Source organism: Onychostoma macrolepis, chromosome 06 (assembly GCF_012432095.1).
Source record: "Onychostoma macrolepis isolate SWU-2019 chromosome 06, ASM1243209v1, whole genome shotgun sequence".
NCBI classification, from domain to species: Eukaryota; Metazoa; Chordata; class Actinopteri; order Cypriniformes; family Cyprinidae; genus Onychostoma; species Onychostoma macrolepis.
Genome location: NC_081160.1, coordinates 32058864 through 32081192, shown reverse-complemented (window position 1 = coordinate 32081192; position 22329 = coordinate 32058864). Strand labels below are relative to the sequence as shown.

At 33.7% G+C, this 22329-nt stretch overlaps 1 protein-coding gene and 1 pseudogene across 1 annotated transcript in view; one reads left to right on the top strand and one right to left on the bottom strand.

Annotated features, from left to right (window-relative positions):
• Positions 1 to 22329, bottom strand: part of snta1 (syntrophin, alpha 1) — a 38540-nt gene that overhangs the window by 15059 nt on the left and 1152 nt on the right. Inside the window, exon 2 of the mRNA XM_058778733.1 lies at positions 12287 to 12472. Coding sequence (XP_058634716.1) covers positions 12287 to 12472 — 186 coding nt within the window. The remainder of the gene's footprint in view (positions 1 to 12286; positions 12473 to 22329) is intronic.
• LOC131542246 (toll-like receptor 13) lies at positions 12480 to 22320 on the top strand (annotated as a pseudogene).

Here is a 22329-nt window from a genome sequence, read left to right as displayed (position 1 = left end):
CACACACACACACACACACACACTCAACAGAATCAGCCTCACATGCTCTTTAAAAGTGACGTAAACTTGACTCTATTGACTTTCTTAATACATGTTCCTGGTCTTATAGTGAATCATTCACCTGTGGAAAAAAGTCACAAAGAAAAACTTTCACAATTTTATAGAAATGTAACAGTTCTATTATAGACTAAACTACTGTTCAAAGTTTGGGGTTGGTAAGATTTTTATTATATTTGAAAAAAGTCTCTTCTGCTCACCAAGGCTGCATTTATTTGATCAAAACTTACAGTAAAATTGTGAAATATTATTGTAACTTAAAATGACTGTTTTCTGTGTGAAAATATGTTGAAATGTAATTTATTTCTGTGATCAAAGCTGAATTTTCTGCATCATTATGCTGATTTGCTGCTCAAGAAACATTTATTATTATTATTATCAATGTTGAAAACAGTTGTGCTGCTGAATATTTTGTGGAAACTGTGATACGTTTTATTTTTCAGGATTGTTTCATGAATAAAAAGTTTAAAAAACAGCATTTGCGAGGAATATTTTGCAACATTATAAATATCTGTACTGTCACTTTTGATCAATCTAATGCATCTTTGCTGGATAAACTTTGTTTTAAGAAATTTAAGAAAGTTTGAAAATCTGACACTGACTTGATTCGAATTTTCAGCTTTAAAATACAACCAACGGCATTGATTACATCATAGTACTTGCATACTGAATTGTGATTGGCCTTCGTTCTTGCATCCATTTAAACAATGCAATGTTACAAACACACACTGAAACTGTCTCTTCTTCTGCTCCTCGTTATTTCCCAATCACGACTGTGTCCCACTGTGTCCTTCTGTTGCTGATTTCTCATAATTCAAGTCTTCAGTGGTCTCGCATCTCCTAGCAAACATTAATCACATCAACAAAAGACTCCCGTCAGAGGTTTAGATTATTAGAGGATTCTGGGGCTATTTATAGACGTAAGGATTTTGCCGCACAAAAGCCCTTCGGGACTGATACTAAATGGCCTTTGTGGAATTAAAATTGCCATGAGATGTGCATTTTTGTGAGGAAACGGTAAAGAGCAGAGGTTGCTCTTTCAAAGCACAGGAGACTTATGAAGATCTCACAGGATTTCAACTTAGACGTTTCTCCTAATATCTTAATGAAAAACCGATTTGTCATCCACTAAGAGTATAAAGCTATGAAATGAACACAGAGAGCAGCTCAGATCATTTGATGAGTCTTGCAGACTCTTGGCAAATCGGAAGCACATTTTGAGACAGAGCTGAGATCTCTTCTGAAACTCTAGAAGACACACAGAAAAATGAACATTTACTTGATTAATTTGGCCCAATCCTACACTTTTCACATGGAAAATCATCTTTCACTCAAAGAAATCCAACTAGCTTTAAACAAAAGTCTTCATTTGTTCTCCATTTAGTCTCATTGCTGTCTAGGAGAAAATGTTACAGATTAAAGAGCAACGATGGCCGTGTTTAGCTCCATCGATCAAAATAGGAGCAGTCTATTGGTTTTCAGTGTGGAAACAGTAGGAAAAAGAAAAGCAAAGGAAGAAACAGGGAGGAGGTTATGATTGTTCTGATGAGTAACAGGCGGAAAAACACAGCTCATCTTTGAATGATTTGGTTTAACCCAAACCACATGTCAGGATCCAGTCCAATGCCAGATTCAACTGTGAAGTAAAGACATCTCTGCTTTAGTATGTGAATGCATGCACTTCTCGCTAAACATAAATCTATTTGTGCATCGTTGCATTATGAGACTGCAATACATTAATGTAAATAAATTCATGCATCTTAAAAAAACACTTTTGATGTTTCCTTTAGTATCTCAATTGTATCTCAGCAACGAGACTGAAGAGACTTGAAGCCTTTTAAGATGTTTCTTCTGATCATTTTGCCTGCAATCCAGAAATCAGAGATCTTAATATGAGCTCAAATATTTCTCATCAAATGATCTGAGCTGCTCCACATTGATTTTATAGCTCCGTACTCTTACTACACGGTAAAAATGTTTTACAACAAAATACTATTTCAGTCTTTAAAATTCAAAATTTGATGTATAAGCCAGTGTTTCCTGCCGTTTCTTTGTAAATCATTTTGAAATTTATTAGCAATTTCTGAGTGAAAATTTTTACACCACATTTTTTTCACTGTAGGTTCATGTTTTTTTGAAAAATCACTTTTGAGTATCTCAACTGTTTCACTTAAACAGTAATACGACTGAATGGAGAGCAAACAAAGACTATAGCATTTCAGAAGAGATCTCAAACTGTGCTCAGATTTGTCTCGCAATTATGAGAAAAAAGTCAGAATTACGAGATATAATCAGAGAATTATGAGAAAAAAAGTCAGAATTACGAGATATAATCAGAGAATTATGAGAAAAAAAGTCAGAATTACGAGATATAATCAGAGAATTATGAGAAAAAAAGTCAGAATTACGAGATATAATCAGAGAATTATGAGAAAAAAGTCAGAATTACGAGATATAATCAGAATTATGAGAAAAAAAGTCAGAATTACGAGATATAATCAGAGAATTATGAGAAAAAAAGTCAGAATTACGAGATATAATCAGAGAATTATGAGAAAAAAAGTCAGAATTACGAGATATAATCAGAGAATTATGAGAAAAAAGTCAGAATTACGAGATATAATCAGAATTATGAGAAAAAAAGTCAGAATTACGAGATATAATCAGAGAATTATGAGAAAAAAAGTCAGAATTACGAGATATAATCAGAGAATTATGAGAAAAAAAGTCAGAATTACGAGATATAATCAGAGAATTATGAGAAAAAGTCAGAATTATGAGATATAATCAGAGAATTATGAGAAAAAAAGTCAGAATTACGAGATATAATCAGAGAATTATGAGAAAAAAAGTCAGAATTACGAGATATAATCAGAGAATTATGAGAAAAAAAGTCAGAATTACGAGATATAATCAGAGAATTATGAGAAAAAAAGTCAGAATTACGAGATATAATCAGAGAATTATGAGAAAAAGTCAGAATTACGAGATATAATCAGAATTATGAGAAAAAAAGTCAGAATTACGAGATATAATCAGAGAATTATGAGAAAAAAAGTCAGAATTACGAGATATAATCAGAGAATTATGAGAAAAAAAGTCAGAATTACGAGATATAATCAGAGAATTATGAGAAAAAAGTCAGAATTACGAGATATAATCAGAATTATGAGAAAAAAAGTCAGAATTACGAGATATAATCAGAGAATTATGAGAAAAAAAGTCAGAATTACGAGATATAATCAGAGAATTATGAGAAAAAAAGTCAGAATTACGAGATATAATCAGAGAATTATGAGAAAAAAAGTCAGAATTACGAGATATAATCAGAGAATTATGAGAAAAAAAGTCAGAATTACGAGATATAATCAGAGAATTATGAGAAAAAAGTCAGAATTACGAGATATAATCAGAATTATGAGAAAAAAAGTCAGAATTACGAGATATAATCAGAGAATTATGAGAAAAAAAGTCAGAATTACGAGATATAATCAGAGAATTATGAGAAAAAAAGTCAGAATTACGAGATATAATCAGAGAATTATGAGAAAAAAAGTCAGAATTACGAGATATAATCAGAGAATTATGAGAAAAAAAGTCAGAATTACGAGATATAATCAGAGAATTATGAGAAAAAAAGTCAGAATTACGAGATATAATCAGAATTATGAGAAAAAAAGTCAGAATTATGAGATATAATCAGAATTATGAGAAAAAAAGTCAGAATTACGAGATATAATCAGAGAATTATGAGAAAAAAAGTCAGAATTACGAGATATAATCAGAGAATCATGAGAAAAAAGTCAGAATTACGAGATATAATCAGAATTATGAGAAAAAAAGTCAGAATTATGAGATATAATCTGAGAATTATGAGAAAAAAGTCAGAATTATGAGATATAATCAGAGAATTATGAGAAAAAAGTCAGAATTATGAGATATAATCAGAGAATTATGAGAAAAAAGTCAGAATTATGAGATATAATCAGAGAATTATGAGAAAAAGTCAGAATTATGAGATATAATCAGAATTATGAGAAAAAGTCAGAATTATGAGATATAATCAGAATTATGAGAAAAAAGTCAGAATTATGAGATATAATCAGAGAATTATGAGAAAAAAAAGTCAGAATTATGAGATATAATCAGAGAATTGTGAGAAAAAGTCAGAATTATGAGATATAATCAGAGAATTATAAGAAAAAAGTCAGAATTATGAGATACAATCAGAGAATTATGAGAAAAAAGTCAGAATTACGAGATATAATCACAGAATTTTGAGAAAAAAAGCCAGAACTGTGTGATATAAACTCAATATTGCAAGATTTAATCTTAGAATTCAGAAGAAAAAAAAATGACAAACTCAGAATTGACAGACATAAACTCAGAATTGTGATATATAAAATCACAATTACAAGAAAAAAGTCAGAACTGTGAGGTATAAACTTGCGATTCTGAAAAAAAAGATTTGTGAAAAAAAAAAAGTCTCAACTATATTTTTAATTCTGTGACGGAAGCAAGCTTCAAAGAGAAAGCAATGAAATACTCCACAAGTTTTTCTTTCTGAGTTAGTGAATCCAGTTACCTGAATAAAAACATCTAGTATAATGACACAGACTTTTGAGGGCAACTCTATCTCCCCCTCGAATTCTTGCGATGCATTAGCCAAACATTCACATCTGCATTCACACACTCACTTTAAATGTTTCTGGGAAAAGAAAAACACGATATAAATCTGTCTGCGCTGTCATTGCTCTATCTAAACGTGAACATTCCTGCCCTTTGGGACACAAAGCAAGCATCCTTTAAGAGACTAGACAGAAATTTTTCTAGCTGCTGACTTCGGTCGCTGGTTTCCAGGTGCTGAGGCACGGGTGGGACGACACGGAGGCATGCAGTTGTTCTTGCTGCCTGACTGGACAAACACAAGAGTCCAGAGCCACGTCAAACACAACAGACCCCTACAGTCGAGCCCCTGCCCTCCGGTTGCCGTGGGAGCGTCCGGAATCTGTCTGATTGGCTACACCGTGACTCCCGAAGCATGCTGTACCCGGAATGTCGCTCATCGCCTACACAAAAATGTTCCTGAAAACACACATGCACACACACACACAAAACCACCGGACCAAACTGGTGCATGCACAGCGATTTGCACACTTAAAAATACCTCAATGTCATTGCATTATGAACTTACAGGTTTTTTTCAACTGCTTACACACAAAATCTTTCCTTGTCACACAATTTCTGAAAGCTGACACTCAAACATCAGAAGCACTCACCAAATCTGCAAAACCATACGCTAATTCTCGGCTTTCAATTTCATAAAACACTTTTTGCAAAACACAACACACAATTCTCTATGTAACACATCACAATCTAACAGGAATTAATATTATGGCAAAGGTGTTTGCAAACGTTTGCTTTTGAGATGTGTTTGTGATACTTGCTTCATTTTGCAAGAGATGTGAGGCATTTTGCATTTTGTGTGTAAAGTTTTGAAAATGTGTGTAAGCAGCTGAAATAAAACTGTAAAAGAGTGTGTGTGTTTCCATATTTAAACTGTTTAATATAAGCAGCGTGTGCTTGGATCAAGTAGCTAATGCATGCTTTCCTTTTCATTAACATCTGAATAATCTGGAGAGAAACGCTTTCATCATCCCAAAAATACGGCACGACTTTTCCTCCTGACTGGAAGCCGTAAAAACAGCTGGAAGTGCTTATGATTTTAATTTAGTTAAGTGCAAATATTCAATTTGGCCACAAGTATGAAGATCTGACCTGGAATGAAGTCATGCGTTCAGTTTGCAGAGCAGCAGGGTGGAGGATCTCAGCATTTGACGAGAGATATGTTTAGAATAGCACACTACTCAGACTATTTTTGTAGTATAATGTATACAGTTTGTGAATATTATGCATGCATGGAATTGTTGGATGATATGCATTCGCCAAAATGTTTAGTACATGATCACAGCATGCTGTATCCCACAGTGCAATGCACTTGATTTGATTTTCTCACTTTTAAATGCATTGAAAATTAAACATATGGCATATTACTGTATAAGAGTTTAATATTGTTCTATATATCACATACTATTAGAGTAAACAGTATGCTAGCAATCCACTCTGAATATAATGCATACTGTTCAAAAGTCTGCGGTCAGTAAGATTATGTATTATTTTAGAAAGAAGTTTCTTCTGCTCACCAAGGCTGCATTTATTTGATCAAAATTACATTAAAAAATTGTGAAATATTTCTACAATTTAAAATAACAGCTTTCTATGTGAATATCTGTTAAAATGCAATTTATTCCTGTGATCAAAGCTGAATTTTCAGCATCATTACTCCAGTCTTCAGTCCTTCAGAAATCATTCTAATATGCTGATTTACTGCTCGAGAAACATTTCTGATTATTATCAATGTTGAAAACAGTTGCTTCACATTTTGATACATTTTCTTCCAGGACTCTTTGAGAAATAGAAAGTTCAAAAGAACAGCGTTTATTTGAAATAGAATCTTTTGTAACGTTATAAAAGTCTTTACTCTCACTTTTGATAAAAGTATTCATTTCTGACCCCAAACTTTTGAACATTAGTCAATTTTCTTGTGTTTAACATTTAACAAATAAACGTTTGACATGAAAACATAAATTGATAGAGTGGAAATTATATTTGCAATAAATTAAATACGAAACATTCTTATTGCCTGTGATTTTGTCAAACATGCAGAACAGAACAGAAACATGACTTAATACTGGAAGCATGTCGCGTCACGTCTGGTTTGGACATGGTGTTAACATGTGGAATCAGAAGGATTCTGTTTACTTTCGTCTTTAAATCAGGCGGAATGACGCATTTATACGAGAGATTGCAGACGCTTCCCAATCATTCTGCACAGAAAGGATCCTTCACTGAATCCTTCTCAGCTAGACAAGAACTCAAACCCACATATTCTCCCATGATGAATTTTATAGTCAATAAATTTAGAGCAGCTGAAGGTCACAAACCTTCATGCTTGATTTGTTTGATTCAAATGTCACAGGAGAAAATCCTCCCACTCTCAACAAGAACGACAGACAGAAATGTGTGAGACAAAAGGTGCCAGAAAAATAAACCTGATCAGATGTTAAATGTGTGTGTCTGAGAGATTATTCTCCACATCCACAGAATGATCCAGTACGAATGAATCAAGCTGAATGCTTCAGTGGTGAAGCAGATGTGTGAGGAAAGCAGAAGGAGGCAGAACCAAACACATAGAAAACTCACTAAGCAGAAAAGAGTAAATCCCTGAGATAGAAACCACTGTAAGAGTCTGAGCTGCTTGTGTGTGTGTGATGAGCCTTTGAAAATCAAGCCTTTTGTGCCCATGCATGGTGGGAAAAGCTGCAACGGATGACATCAATTTTTATGCTTCCAATCGTTCCTGTTGTGACTCTCTCATCTGTCTCTAACTCACAGATGCAGGATCATTAATTGAGAATTACAGAAGAAAATCAGACACTTTAGAAAGTGTCTAAAGTCTTGTAGATGTCTGATATCATTTTCTTCTTTAATACACTGTAAAATTTCCGTAACATTTACGGTAAAAAACTGGCAGCTGTGGTTGCCGGAATTCTACTGTAAAATATACAGTAGCAACATTTTAGGTTTTACGGTTTTAACTTAAATTTACAGTTAAATACTGTAATTTCATTAACTGATGTAATGTTAATATACCAACCTATTGAAGTACTGAAATCTATTTTGTACCTTTGAAATACACTGATAACCACCAAATGCAGAAGGTGATAAGAAAGTCACATGATGAACCAAAGCCCATCACAAGCAGCTTTTAAATAATAACATATATAGAAGGTGCACAGTGACATTCACACAAACACTAAACACCAACATGGTGAGACTCATTAAACTGAAATATGCAATAAACATTAATTTAACAACATTAGATGTAACATACAACCCTAATAAACATAACTGATCAGAAAAAAACTAAGAAGAAACATAGTTATTTCAAAGAAAAAACATCAAATTCAAACAAAATTTGAAATGCAATGGAGAGAATTCTGGGAACGTCAATTTACGTTTTTTCCCTGTAAATTTTACATTCTTTTTCACTTCCAAGTGGTATTTCACCGTAAAATTGTCTGAAATGTCTATTAAAGTTTTTCACCGTATATATTAGGGGAACTTACAGTTAATCATTTAACAGGTTTTTACCATTGTAACGTGTCTGCCTGTCCATGTCTCCGTTTTCCTTATTTGGTTAAGTTCCGTTTCTTGTTAATTAATTATCAGTCATTGTCTCCACCTGAGTTTGATTACGTTGTTTGCTCTTTTGTTCCTGTTCCTTTATAAGCTTTGAGTTCTCCAGTGTATTTTGTCCGTTCTACTGTGTTAATAAATGGCAAAGGTGTGTTGAAGCCGTTTGTTCTCCCGTCTTTCATTAGTGTTTACTTTTATCTTCGCCACAACCACCAACCCATAACAACCATAGCTTTTTCACAGTTTTTTACCGTTAAAATCACGGTCATTTTTTACAGTGTATTCACCAAATATATTCATATTGCCTTTTAAGGTATAATCATGAAAATTTTGAATTTGTTTTGATTTATTTATTTATTTTTGCACTTTAATTTTAGTTAATGTTTAAGTACTTTTGTACTTTTTATTCAATTTATTAGTTTTAGTTATTTAAAGACTTTAAGTTAATCTAAACTAAACTAATGTTAACAAATACAACTTTTGATTGTAATAATGTATTGGTAAACATTAAACCTAACATTAACTAAGATTAATAAATGTTCGTTCATGTGAGTATTAATAAATGCTTGTTCAATAAAGTGTTGCTCATGTTAACTAATATAGTTAACTAATGTTGTACAAATGAAACCTGTAACATGTTACCAAATTATTTAATTATTTATTTTGTTCCTCTTTTGTGAGTTGCTTTGGATAAAAGTGTCTGCTAAATGCATAAATGTAAATTATTCATGTAAATGCACTTATTAATTATTCTTCTAACCTTATTGCCAAGTTGTTTTCTTTATTTTCTTGTTTCATAAATCTAACCAAATTATGTAAGCCTTATACATAAAAGTATATTTAAAATAATATAAAATATGTAAATATTTTGTCTGAAAAACAAAACAAAATATTAGGAAAATTATTTTTGAAGCACACAGCCTAATGTGCATCATTTTTATTGTGCTATAGTGCTAAAAAAAAAAAAGCTTTGTGTGTGTGTAGTATTAAAAAAAGACAGAAAGCAATATGAAATTGTCTAAACATCCAGTCCAAAAATCACTGAAGGCACATCTCATCGTAATTATGAATTCTGAACTCATAAGTAGGACCTGAGAGCAGCATTACATGCAAACTCCGTTCACTCCTGCATCATCGGCACTTAAGAGCCTTCTTAAAGGGGCTAAAATGCTGATATGGCATTGTGGGTATCTCACACACACGTGCAGGCTCATAAAAACTATACAGCCCATCTTCCATTATGGACTCCATCAAGCCTTTTAAAGATGTGCATTAATGTAATTATCTTCCACTGATATACTCATGCTCAGTTTTAGTTCCAAACACTTGTGCGCAGTTATTAAGGTCTGATGGTTTCCCATCTGAACACTTCAAGTCAAAAGGGTTGCTGACCCCTGCACTAAGAGAAAGAGAGAATGGAAACAGTGTGCAAACTAAAAAAGGAAAGTTGGTCAACGCCAGCTGCTATAAAAGGCTTGAAGGGAATGAGTGGGTCAAGCTCCAAAATGACAAAATACCATAAAAGTATCATATAAGTGGTTAATATGATTATATATTTCAAGTCTGATAGATTTTTGTGTAAATTCAGAGATGACCGTCCACTCCAGTGAACTGTACATGGATCATTGAGCCAAGGAATCATTCTGATTGGTGACCAAACCAGACCTGAATCAAATGATTCACTTAAAAGATCAGACCAGTGTTATTTTAGTGTCACTGATATACTAGTTTTTGCTAATATTTAGAATGAGATTTTATTTCCATATTTTTTAATTAAATAGGTATATATAGTTTTTATTTATTATTTTAGTTTATTTATTATTAGTTATTTTAGTACTTCAACTTAAACTAAACAAAAATGAGAAATGTTGCTTTGGCAACTACTGTAGTTGTAGTCAAATCAGTTTATTTTTATATATATTTTATTTAACTTAATGTTTTTTTTGGGGTGGGGGGGTTGTATCAAGTAACAGAAATATTTTTCTTTCTTCTGTATTTTTTTTTTCTTTCCTTCTTTCCTTTAATGCAAACCCTGGCTTGTATATAGGTATTGTAAGCCATGTATGCTGGCTTTGTTCAACAATAAATAAAGAATAAAAATAAATAAATAAATAAAAACAGTAACAAATATTAAATATTTAATTTAAATAGCTAGTTTTTTTTTTCAGTTTGTTTATTTTTTGTTATATTACTTCACATTAAACTAAACAAAAACGATAGAATGTTGCTTTGGCAACTACTGTAGCTGAAATAAAACACTTTTTTATTTCAGTGAATGTTATTTTATATCAAGTAATGAAATGTTTTTAAATGGTTTTAGTTACAGTAGGTTTAATCCTTCATGATTTCCAGCACATACTGAGTTAAATTTGGGCCTTGTCCTCACTAATGTACTGTATGACTTCAGAACAGAAATATGCATGGTGTTTGTCATTCCAGAGCTTGACAGCCCACAATTACAGTCATGGCCAAAAATATCGGCACCCTTGGTAAATATGATCAAAGAAGGCTGTGAAAATTAATCTGCATTGTTAATCCTTTTGATCTTTTATTTTCACAAAAATTCACAAAAATCTAACCTTTCATTGGATAGTAAGAATTTAAAATGGGGGGAAATATCATTATGAAATAAATGTTTTTCTCAAATACACGTTGGACACAATTATTGGCACCCCTGGAAATTCTTATGAGTAAAATATCTATGAAGTATATTCCCATTCATATTCACAATTTTGAGCACTCCAGCGTGATTATGAACATGAAATTATCCAGCCATAGATAATATACCAAAGAATATATTTCTGATGTGCAGCAAAAGATAATTGAGCTTCACAAATTAGTGAAGTGGCTTTAAGAAAAGAGCTAGAGCAGTGAAAATTCCCATTTCCACCATCAGGGCAATAATTAAGAATTTCCAATCAACAGAAAATGTTAGGAAACTGCCTGGAAGAGGACGTGTGTCTATATCGTCCTAATGCACGGTGAGAAGGAGAGTTTGAGCGGCTAAAGACTCTCCGAGGACCACAGCTGGAGAATTAGTTGAGAAAATAGTTGAGTCTAGGGGTCAGAAAACCTTAAAAGAAAATGGTCAAACAGCCCCTACATCACCACATGTTTTTCGGGAGGGTTTCAAGAAAAATTCTCCTCGCTCATCCAAAAACAAACTCCAGCATATTCAGTTATCAGACACGACTGGACCTTCAAATGGGACTGGCTTCTGTGATCAGATGAAACTAAAAAATTAGCTTTTTAGCGGCAAACACTCAAGATGGGTTTGGTGGACACAGGGATAAAAAGTACCCCATGTGTACAATGAAATATACTGCTGTATTTTTGATGTCGTGCGCCTATATTTCTGCTGGAGGTCCTGGACATCTTGTTTAGACACATGGCATCATGGATTCTATCAAATACCAACAGATAAAAAATCAATAAGTGACTGACTCTGTTAGAAATCTTATAATGGGCATGTTTGGATCTTCCAACCGTACAATAATCCAAACACAAACCTCAAAAACAACACAAAAATGGGTCACTGAGCACAAAATAATGCCTCATCAGGCATTATAGGAGAACATTTAGAGCTGTTAAACTGGCAAATGGAGGTTTCAAAAAGTATTGATTAAAAGGGTGCCGTTAATTGTGGCCAGTGTGTATTAGAGAAAAACATTTATTTCATAATGATATTTCCCCCCATTTTAAATTCTTATTATCCAATGAAAGGTTAGATTTTTGTGAATTTTTTAAATAAAAGATCAAAAGGATTAACAATGCAGATTAATTTTCAGAGCCTTCTTCGATCATATTTACCAAGGGTGCCGATATTTTTGGCCATGACTGTATATGCAAAAGAAAGATCAAAATATTAACATAAAAATTCACCTTTTCTGTTCCAAGGACCAAAACCAGTAAAAAAAAAATCATTTTGGCTGATTTATTCCTTAAAGTCAAACAATCCGCTCCGTCTTACCTTCCAGAATGACCTCCTTGCCAGTTTTCTTGAGGGCCTGAACAGCCTCGTCATGAGTGGCCTCTCTGAGGTCATACCCGTTCACGGACAGAATCGCATCGCCCACGTAAAGAGCCTCCGTCTGGTCCGCCGCCAGTCCTTTGAAGATCTTTGAGATCAAGATGGGCATCTTATTCTCCTTACCACCTGTTAAAACATCATATATTAACACATGTGGTAAATTACATTTAATTACATGCTAAGCTAACTGAAAACACAAAGATGAATGTTTAAATTGACCATCATATAATGAAAAAACTATGCAATGTGCAATTTAAAAGATGTATTTCATAAGTTATGTTTTGTCGATAAATTTCTATGTTTTTACTCTTTTTTTAAAATCACATGACAATGACAAAGCAGAACAATCTATGGTGTTAAAGTCACAAGGAAACCTGCAGACAAGCAGATAGTACAGCAGTGACGTCACATCCTTCTAAAGCTCTGCTTTAAAACAGAGGGAACTACTCGAATAGCTTCTTCCTTTGTTATAGATCTCTGATATACTGGGTTGCATGTCATGCTGCTACTGAGAAATATAAACAAACAAGGTAAGGATCTTTCTTATATTTGTAGTACTGTGGAGATACTGCAAAATAAAAGAAAAAAAATATGTTTACACTTGATAAAATTGCAAGTTTACATGTTTACAAAAAAAGTAGCTTCCAATAAATCGAAACGCATTTGTCTTTAATTGCAAATGTACAATAAAAAACTACAGGGTTTCTGCATTTAGAACTTTAAGACCTTTTTAAGACAAAGTAAAGAACATTTAAAGAACATGTTATCTTCATATCTGTCATATCAACAAGGTTCCATTAGTTATTGTTAGTTAATGTATTAACTAACATGAACAAACAATAAATAATATATTTATTACAGTATTTAATAATCTTGTTAATGTTAGTTTATGAAAATTCAGCCGCTCATTGTTAGTTCGTTTAATTTCAAAGTGCATCTCAGATTGCGCAAGCAACCATGGTAGCCTGAGAAGTGGAACGAGACACTGCGTCTGAGTTCCCATTCGAAAGGGAAATAATGTTAACAAGCACAACTTTTTATTTTAATAATGAATTAGTAAATGTTGAAATTAACATTAAGTAAGATTAATAAATGCTGTTGAAGTATGTTAACTAATGAACCTTTTTGTAAAGTGTTACCGAAACTTAAACAAGATAAAAATGCAGAAGATGATGTTCATTTTTAGAAATTCATTCATGCATTGCCATGACTTTTTATGAATTTAAGGCTTTCTGCTTTGATTAAGATCTTTTTAGTTTATTGAAAGGTGAATTAAGACTTTTTAAGACCCGCAGAAACCCCGTATAATTATCAGTTATGGTAGCAAATTGGTCTTTTTGTTGACTTTCAAGCATAATTTTCACACTTTCCTGAATCTATAATAGCTTTTACAAATAACAAGACATTAGACAAGTGGACATATCAAAATATTAAAGAATAATGTGTTTTCAAACAAAAATTGTGTCTTACAGGGGAAGCTCAAGGCACTGTTTGAGACAACCAATCAAGACTGAAAAATAAGGAAGTCTATTTTAAGGTTTTGTACATACCTCATTATCTCCCTTCGAAATCACTTCGGTTATTTACAGATCTCTCACTGCAAGTAAAGGGTGAAAACATCAAAATGAGGCAAAGTTCTGCGTTTCTCTTCGTTTTGAACTGTTGTGTCCTCACACACCTGACTGATGGCTTTTCTTTGGGTAACTGCACTATTTATTTCCTTTTGAATACTCTGGCCCTCTGAAGGTGTTGTGTAACAGGATGGGCTACAGGAAAACACCTTCACCGTTACCCCACAACACTGTCAATCTGGATATTTCATACAATGCCATCCATCAGATCGTCGAAGGGGATTTCAACAGACTTTCACATCTGATCATTTTAAACATATCTCACAACAGGATATATGAAATACACGCCAATGCATTGAGTGACCTAACATACCTGGAAGAGCTCAACCTGTCCCACAATAAAATCAAAACGGTGACCACAAAACTGCTCGACGGTCTTGGAAATCTGACTTATTTAAGACTCGACTCGAATTACATAGAGACGATTGAAAACCAGTCGCTTGCGACACTTTCGAATTTGAGGCTCGTAAACTTCACCAATAACAAGTTAAAGCACATTTCCAAACTCCATCCTCTTCTTCAAGTACCACATCTGGAGGAGCTTTATTTGGGAAAGAACGGCTTCAGAGTTTTCAACTCAAGCGACATCCCATCGGCATTCTTTGGTTTGAAAAAGTTGGATCTGTCGATGAATCCCTTGACAGTGTTCAAGATGGCAGAAAACGTCTTTCCTGGTCTTGAGTACTTGGACTTATCAACCTGTTTCCAGACCGATACTTCCGATTGGTTTATTCTAGACAAGGCGTTCCTGAACACAGTTAAGACTCTCAACCTCAGTAGGAATCACATTGAAGAGAACCAGCTAGGTTATATAATGCAGAATTTCCCTTCTGTGACCTGGATGGCACTGGATGGCCTAAAGGGGTTCAAGGTGGAGACTCTTTTACAGAAGGCATGTTCTCCCAGTCTGAGGGCTCTCCACTTGGAGAACAACCAACTTTCTTTACTTAACGATCACATGTTTAGACCGTGTGCACTTTTGAATGAGTTGCACCTAAGAAACAACAGCGTATCTAGAATCTATAAGTCGTCATTCGAACATCTAGCCAACTTGACGGAGTTACGAATACAAAAGAACCTTCTGACGCAAGTGAACGACACTCTTCGGGTTCTCCCGAACTTACAGGTCCTCGATCTTCATCTCAACAGCATTGAAAATCTTGACTGCTCTGATTTTGCGAATCTGATGCAGTTAAGGCAACTCTATTTGCACAAGAACCAAATTGTGACAATCAATGCATGTGTATTTAAGGATTTAGTAAATCTCGAAAAGCTCATTTTGAGCAGCAATCGTATGTTAACGGTCAGAAACATCTTTACATATGGCCCCCAAAACTTACAATACCTGGATTTGAATAACAATAAGTTCAGTGCCATCCAAAGTCACTCTTTTAAAGCTTTGGATTCCCTTCGGACCTTGCATCTCTCAGATAGCCAAATATTAAATATCTATCCATATGCTTTTGCAGGACTGAAAAATTTATCAGAGTTGCACCTTGCATCTAACAAAATCACAGACAGAACTCTAAGAAACTATGCTGTGTTCGCTGGTACACCTAACCTACAGAGTGTAGATCTGAGTTGCAATTATATCTCATACGAGACTCAAGAGGAGCTACAAAGTCCACCATTCATCTTGTTAACTGAACTGAGAGTTTTGAAGATTAACAGTCAACGTCGAGGCTTAAACTACATCCCTTCGAACTTCCTGAAAGGTCTCAAAAACTTGCAAGTCCTTTTTGCTGGGAACATTAATGTTAAGAATTTACATGTGGACACATTTAGTTGCACTCCCAAGCTTACTTACTTGGATTTGACAAGTAATAATTTTGCGAACAGGAATGCCTTGACGTCCAGGCTTTTCCAGCCAATATCAGGCCTACATAAGATTACGTTGGGTCGGACTCACCTTAAGTCTTTGGACTTCTTAGTCGACACAAATCTCTCCAGTTTGACGATCCTACGGGCCAGTATGAATGACCTTCAATTTATGAACAAAACCGTCATCCAATCGCTTTCTCAACTCAAAGTGCTTGACTTGCAAAACAACAGCTTCACATGCGACTGTAGTAATGCTTGGTTCATCGACTGGGCAGTCAAGAACAATAAAACGCAGGTGCTTTACCTGAACAGGTACGAATGTCGCTATCCCCTTTCTTTAAGCGGAAAGAATCTGGCGGCCTTCAACACTGAATCCTGCAATGTGAATTACGACTTCATCTGCTTTGTCTACAGCTCTTCTATTGTCATTCTCACTCTTGTCATTTCATTTATCTATCACTTCCTAAAGTGGCAGCTGGTCTATGCGTACTACCTCTTTTTAGCTTTCCTCAATGACAAAAAGAAAAAGCAAACTTCAAATAATCTGGATTTCCAATATGATGCCTTCATTTCATACAATGTTCAAGAGGAGCCATGGGTTCTGGAAGAACTTGTGCCCAAACTTGAGGGTCAACACGGCTTAAGATTGTGCCTTCATCACCGAGACTTCCAACCAGGAAAGACCATTATCGACAACATTGTAGATGCAATATACAACAGCCGCAAAACCGTCTGCCTGATCACGCACAACTACCTGAAGAGCGTTTGGTGTTCGCATGAGATCCAGTTGGCCAGCTTCAGACTTTTTGATGAACAGAAAGATGTTTTGGTTTTAGTTTTTCTCGAGGATATTCCCACGCACCAGCTTTCTCCGTATTACCGAATGCGCAAGCTGGTGAAGAAGCGGACGTATCTCCGGCGCCCCAAAACTGGAGAAGATACTCGAGCATTCTGGCAGAAACTCAAATTGGCCATTGAATCTAAAGAGAACATGGAGGATAGACAGATTCTTTCTGGAAAAGACGAAGATCATATTTAAAGATCAATGTAGCCTGATTGTATTATTAATTATTTAAATGAAATGCTTCATGTAAAAACTGGTCTCCAAATGATCACGATCTGCATTTAATTATTAATGTTAAATATTTTGCCACTTTTTAGTCAACTGAGGATATCCAACCCAGGCTCATGAAAATACGTGCCTATACTGTATATACATTTTTGCAACACTGTAATTACATACACTGAAAAAAAAATTGGGAGTAGGATTTACTTGAAAAAAAGCTTGGAAACAATTTTCACTCAGAAAAGGCTAGTTAATTTATAAAAATTTGCCAAGTAAAAGCCTAAACGTAATTATTAGCTTTAAATAGAAATTTTTAAGTTAAGTTTACTTGGGAATTCCCAATAAATTTTATTGACTCTTTGTTTGTAAATTTTACTTAAGTAATGCTTATCACTGTAAAAAAAAATTGTGCTGTTAAATAACAGTAATTTACTGTACTTTTTCTTTTGCAAGTTTTTGCACACATATATTTTAAGTAAAATTAAGTGAAAAACAATGTAGCACCGGGAAAAAGCCATGCTATATGCGATATGTGGTTCACTTACAAACATGTAAGTAAGCAAGTAGACAGCTTGTCATCCTTTTAAGATAATATGTCCACTCAATAGTATTATTACCCAAATGAACACAGAGACCTCAATACTTGGTACACCATACACAATGACAGTAACAAACAGTGAATAGTGTTTGAGTATGAATGGGCCATTTTGAGTAGAAAATGAACTCCAGATGTTAAAAAACAGTACGTTACTAAACCTAACAACAAAAGAAACCATAAAACAGCGTAAATACAACTCGAAAACAGTTTAACAATTGAACCTTTTTAATTATTCATGCCCCAGTGCATGATGGGAAAAACGGCATCATAACTTTGAAATTTACTTAAAGAATCCTTGTAAACATAACAAACAATTCCAAGTAAAATATACTTATAAGTTCAAACTTTAATTTCTACATGCTTAAATTGGGTACTAATATAGAATTTACTTTAATTTTTTAATTCTTGCCTGAACTAAATTGATTGTCATTTCGTTTCAAAGTGAAATGTCCAGAGAGTGGCGCTAAAACACATGTTCAATACGTGACCGTGGCATGTTTTCATTACGTTGGTACAGGCATGTATTGCTGCGTTTTTATTATGCTGCTTGAGGTACCTATTTTGGCTATTAAGAATTCAAATATCCGGGTGTCGCTAAAAAGGGTTAGTTCACCCAAAAATGAAACTTATCCTGTTATTTACTCACCCTCAAGCCATTCTAGGTGTATATGACTTTCTTCTTTCAGACGAATCCAATCGGAGTAATATTCAAAATTAAGCTCTATCATTGCAGTCAGCAGGTGTTTCTGTTAAACAGTCCAAAATACGTAAAATAAAGTGCTCAAATCCATGAAACAGAAAGCGGAAGTTCCACAAAACTGTTTATATCATTTTAAATATGGATATTTTATTTTACAAAAACGCATGGATTCACAACAGGAGGCCTTTATTCACATAATATTCTGCAGGTAATCATTAGGCTTTATTAATCACAACTCTGTACCTGTAAATCATACTTTGTGTGGAAAGGAATAAAAGTTGTTGGAGTTTTACTGCCTCTAGTGTTCATATCAACTGGAAACTGCAGTGATTCGTACATATAGGTATGTTTTTTCAGTTTTGCAGAAATGTATATAGAGGCACGTATTTTCAATGAGCCTAGGTAGCAGATACCAGTTCCCATTCTAACTATTCCCTCCAATCAGTGCTGGTCTGTGGAACTATAAAATACTATAAGTGTCAAATTTGTCAAAGTTTTATTAAATACTAATTGTTTATATTTTACTCTAGAAAAGTATTATTGCAATATATTTCTTTATATAATTTAATATTAACCACAGTAAAACATAATATTATTTTATAGTGAAAAGAGTGGAAATGTGACCTATGAAAACTGTAAAGTGGAAAGAGTTTTTAAAAACTGTTTATGGTTACTGAAAGATGCCTGAGTTGGTTAAAGTATACTTTTCAAAAAAAACAAGAAAATTCTCAACTTTTCCATATTATTTTTGTTTTCTATGCAGATGCACTCCACAATAAAATCATTGCAATTTTTTTATAAATATTGCAATTTAAAATTCTATTTTTAAAAACAAAAATGCAATTAAAGAACCCCAGGTTTGCTGTACTTTTTTGTAGGGCTGCACAATTTTATATATAATCATAAAAATAATAATAATAATAAAACAACAACAATTATTATTATTAAAAATAGCAGTACTACAAAGTGAAAATATTAAACAAAATCAGAAGTCTTCAGAGTAAACGGATTTACTTTGTTAATGTATTTTTTCAGCTTTTTTTTTTTTTAAAAACAAGCCAATTATTCTAGAATCATGCTTTATTTCCAAATGTAACTCTTCAAGTCAACTGGTGAAAATTCCTTTTTTTTTTTTTTTTTTGAAGTTTTTGCATTTTTTGTATTTTATATTGCAAAATAAATTGCAGAAAAACTGAATACTGTATTGTCACTGTCAGGTTTTTTTCTAATGCTGTGCTGTTCAAACACAATTTCATTAACTATTCACACAGTTCATCAATACAAAATCTCTCTTAAAATGAAACTAGTTGAAAAGTAATGTGTGCATTGCTAAATACACAGCAACTGCATCAAAAACCAGCTCTAAATCTTGACTACTGATGTGCTCTTTGATGTGATTTACAGGCAACGCTGTAATACCAATCAAAAACTTCATCGCCTTCATCCTTGAGCTGGGGTGTGCTCCAAATATTACAGACCGACGCACATATATCTTTAGTGAATGATGGTTCAGTCTGTGACGTTCTCTTGGAGGAGACGAGCATCTGGATGAAATTTCCAATGAGAATGAGACAGCTGGTATCGCTGGTCTCAAAGGCTATTACATTTTAAACATACATCTAGAAAATCAAGGGCATGTGAAATGACCACCTTGAGTATAAACCATAAAAAATGTATATGTGGTTCCAGGTTTTAAATCGCTCTAAAGGCGCTCACAGACTGTGTGGTCATGTTCACGAGTGGAATATCACTAGCAGCTTCTTCCTCACCATCATCATCAGCGTGTATCAGAAGTGGTCTTGTTTAATTACCCTCTATACAAGTGACCTTTTGACCTTTGAAGACACATGGGACAGGCATGCGGCTGGGAGCTCGGCTCCTGCCAGATACTGTTGGCAACCTCTGGGCTCTCCGCCTGAGATCCAGCAAGTTATCAATCATTTCCCTCTGCAGTCCCTGCCAGGACGTCCTGCGCAAATACACTAATGCTAAAATGCAACGACCTTCCACTGATTGCATCATTCTTCTGCAAATACAGTGTTCAAAGGTCTGAGATGACTAGAGGAAATGCTTCTGTTTTAGCACAAATATTTTAATTACAATTTACATTATTTTGTATAAGAATTAATGCATAAGAATTTTTGTGTAATGTTGAACCAAAATGTGTGTCTTGGATCTCAGTGTACATCTCTCATTTGGAAAAAAAAAAAAAAAAAAAGGTATTGCGATTTTTTCTGATAAAAATTGTGATTTAAAATCATTTTATTTAAAGAGCTGCAGGTTTGCTTTATTGTAGGACTGCACAATCAAGGCACTCGTTATATATTATATATATAGAACTATTAAACCAAATGAAATATTACATTGTAATAATACTCTTTCAGTGTAAAATATAGAATAGAATATTTAAGAAAATAACAGTATTTTTTACAGTATAACAGTAACATTACAATACTAATATTTATGTCTTAAATTCTTCATTTTCAAGCGTTAAACCAGTGTTATTTTAGCATGAATGAGATACTAGTTTTATAGTTTTTATTAATATTTTGAATTTGATTTTTTTTTTTTTTTTTATTTTAAAGTAATTTTTTGTGGGGTTTTTTGTTATTTTTAATCGTTTTTATATGTCTATATAGTCTTTTTATTATTATTTTTTAAATGTATTTATTTATTTTTGTTTAGTATATCAAGTTAAAATAAATTAAGTGTTGCATTGGCAACTAGCTGAAATTTTTAAAAGTTTTTATATAATTTATTTGACTTCAATTAACGTTAATTTCATTTAAATTAATGTTGTTGTTTTTTTCTTGATTTTTGTTTTAGTTTAGTTAACTATAATAACCCTGCGTTAAACCGTCAAGCTTTTCTTTTGGTGGAAAGCTGCTGGGAGCCCTTAAAGTCACTAGGCAGAAATTTAATAACTAGAATTTGGTTATGCTATTGGGTGTTGATTTATGTGTGTGTGTGTGTGTGTGTGTGTGTGTGTGTGTGTTTTACTCCTCAAATCTCTAGAAATTGAAAATCTGATCATTTAGGCCAAAGTGCCCCTTGTGGCAATGCTGAGAATACAATGCATACTTGATAAAATATGCATAATAAAATTCAACAAATTCTAGTCACTTAATTTCTGGCTAGCAACAAATTAAAACAACACAAACCCAAGCAAAGAGTTCTTAGTAGAAAAGAGGCGCTGCTAAGTTTTCATGTGTGTTTTCAAGGGGTTTCCAAAAGTGTTCAGGTCCAAAGACTCGTACCACAGTAAATATAGATGTACAACTGCACTTCGGACTCAAGGCAAGGTCGTCCCTCTCTGGCTCCCTAAAATAAACAGCACCATACTCTTCTCTGCTCTCGTTCCACAGCTTTCATCTGAAGCCAGTGACAAGCTGAGCATGATGGGTAATTCTTCGGTCAGCTGTCCACATTAGGGTGCAAACACCCTCCTCCCCCGAGAACACACACATACTGCATGATCCACGAACTGTAAATCTCTGAACCAAACCAACCACTCGCCACATCCATGCAAATCATTATTAATAAAGCATCACAACTGATATGGTCAAAGGTAATGATGTTTCTCCAAGGCCTTCATTGATATGACGCTTAATTTAACAACTGTCAAAGTTTTGAGATTTGTGAGAATTAGAAACTCAAAAGACTCTGTATCTTACTGTAGTGCTATACCAGACCCTTACAAAAAAATTATTGTAGTAAAAGTGTAGTAACCATGTATTTTTGGCTTATTGATTATCCTTTGTGTAACCACAGTTTTACTACAAATACCATGGTTAAACTATAGTTAGTATAGCCAAACCATGGTTAATTTGTGGTTACCATGGTTTAACTAGTAACCATGTTTTTTTTGGATTTATTTGTAGTAAAATGTTTAGTTTTCGTAAGGATAGTACAGTAAAGTGCCAGATGATAATACCATGGTACTGAGATGAATGTGCTATAGTATTTTCATGGTACACTGATGGTATGAGATTGCAAAAAATACCAAAAGTACCATAGTACCATAGTTTTTTTTTTAGACATTGTACCATAGTATTCTTTGAAAACCAATACAAAACCATGGCATTATTTTCAATACCACAGTATTACCATCAGACACCACAGCTTTACCATCAGAATTTAAAAGAATACCATGCTACAACCCATGCT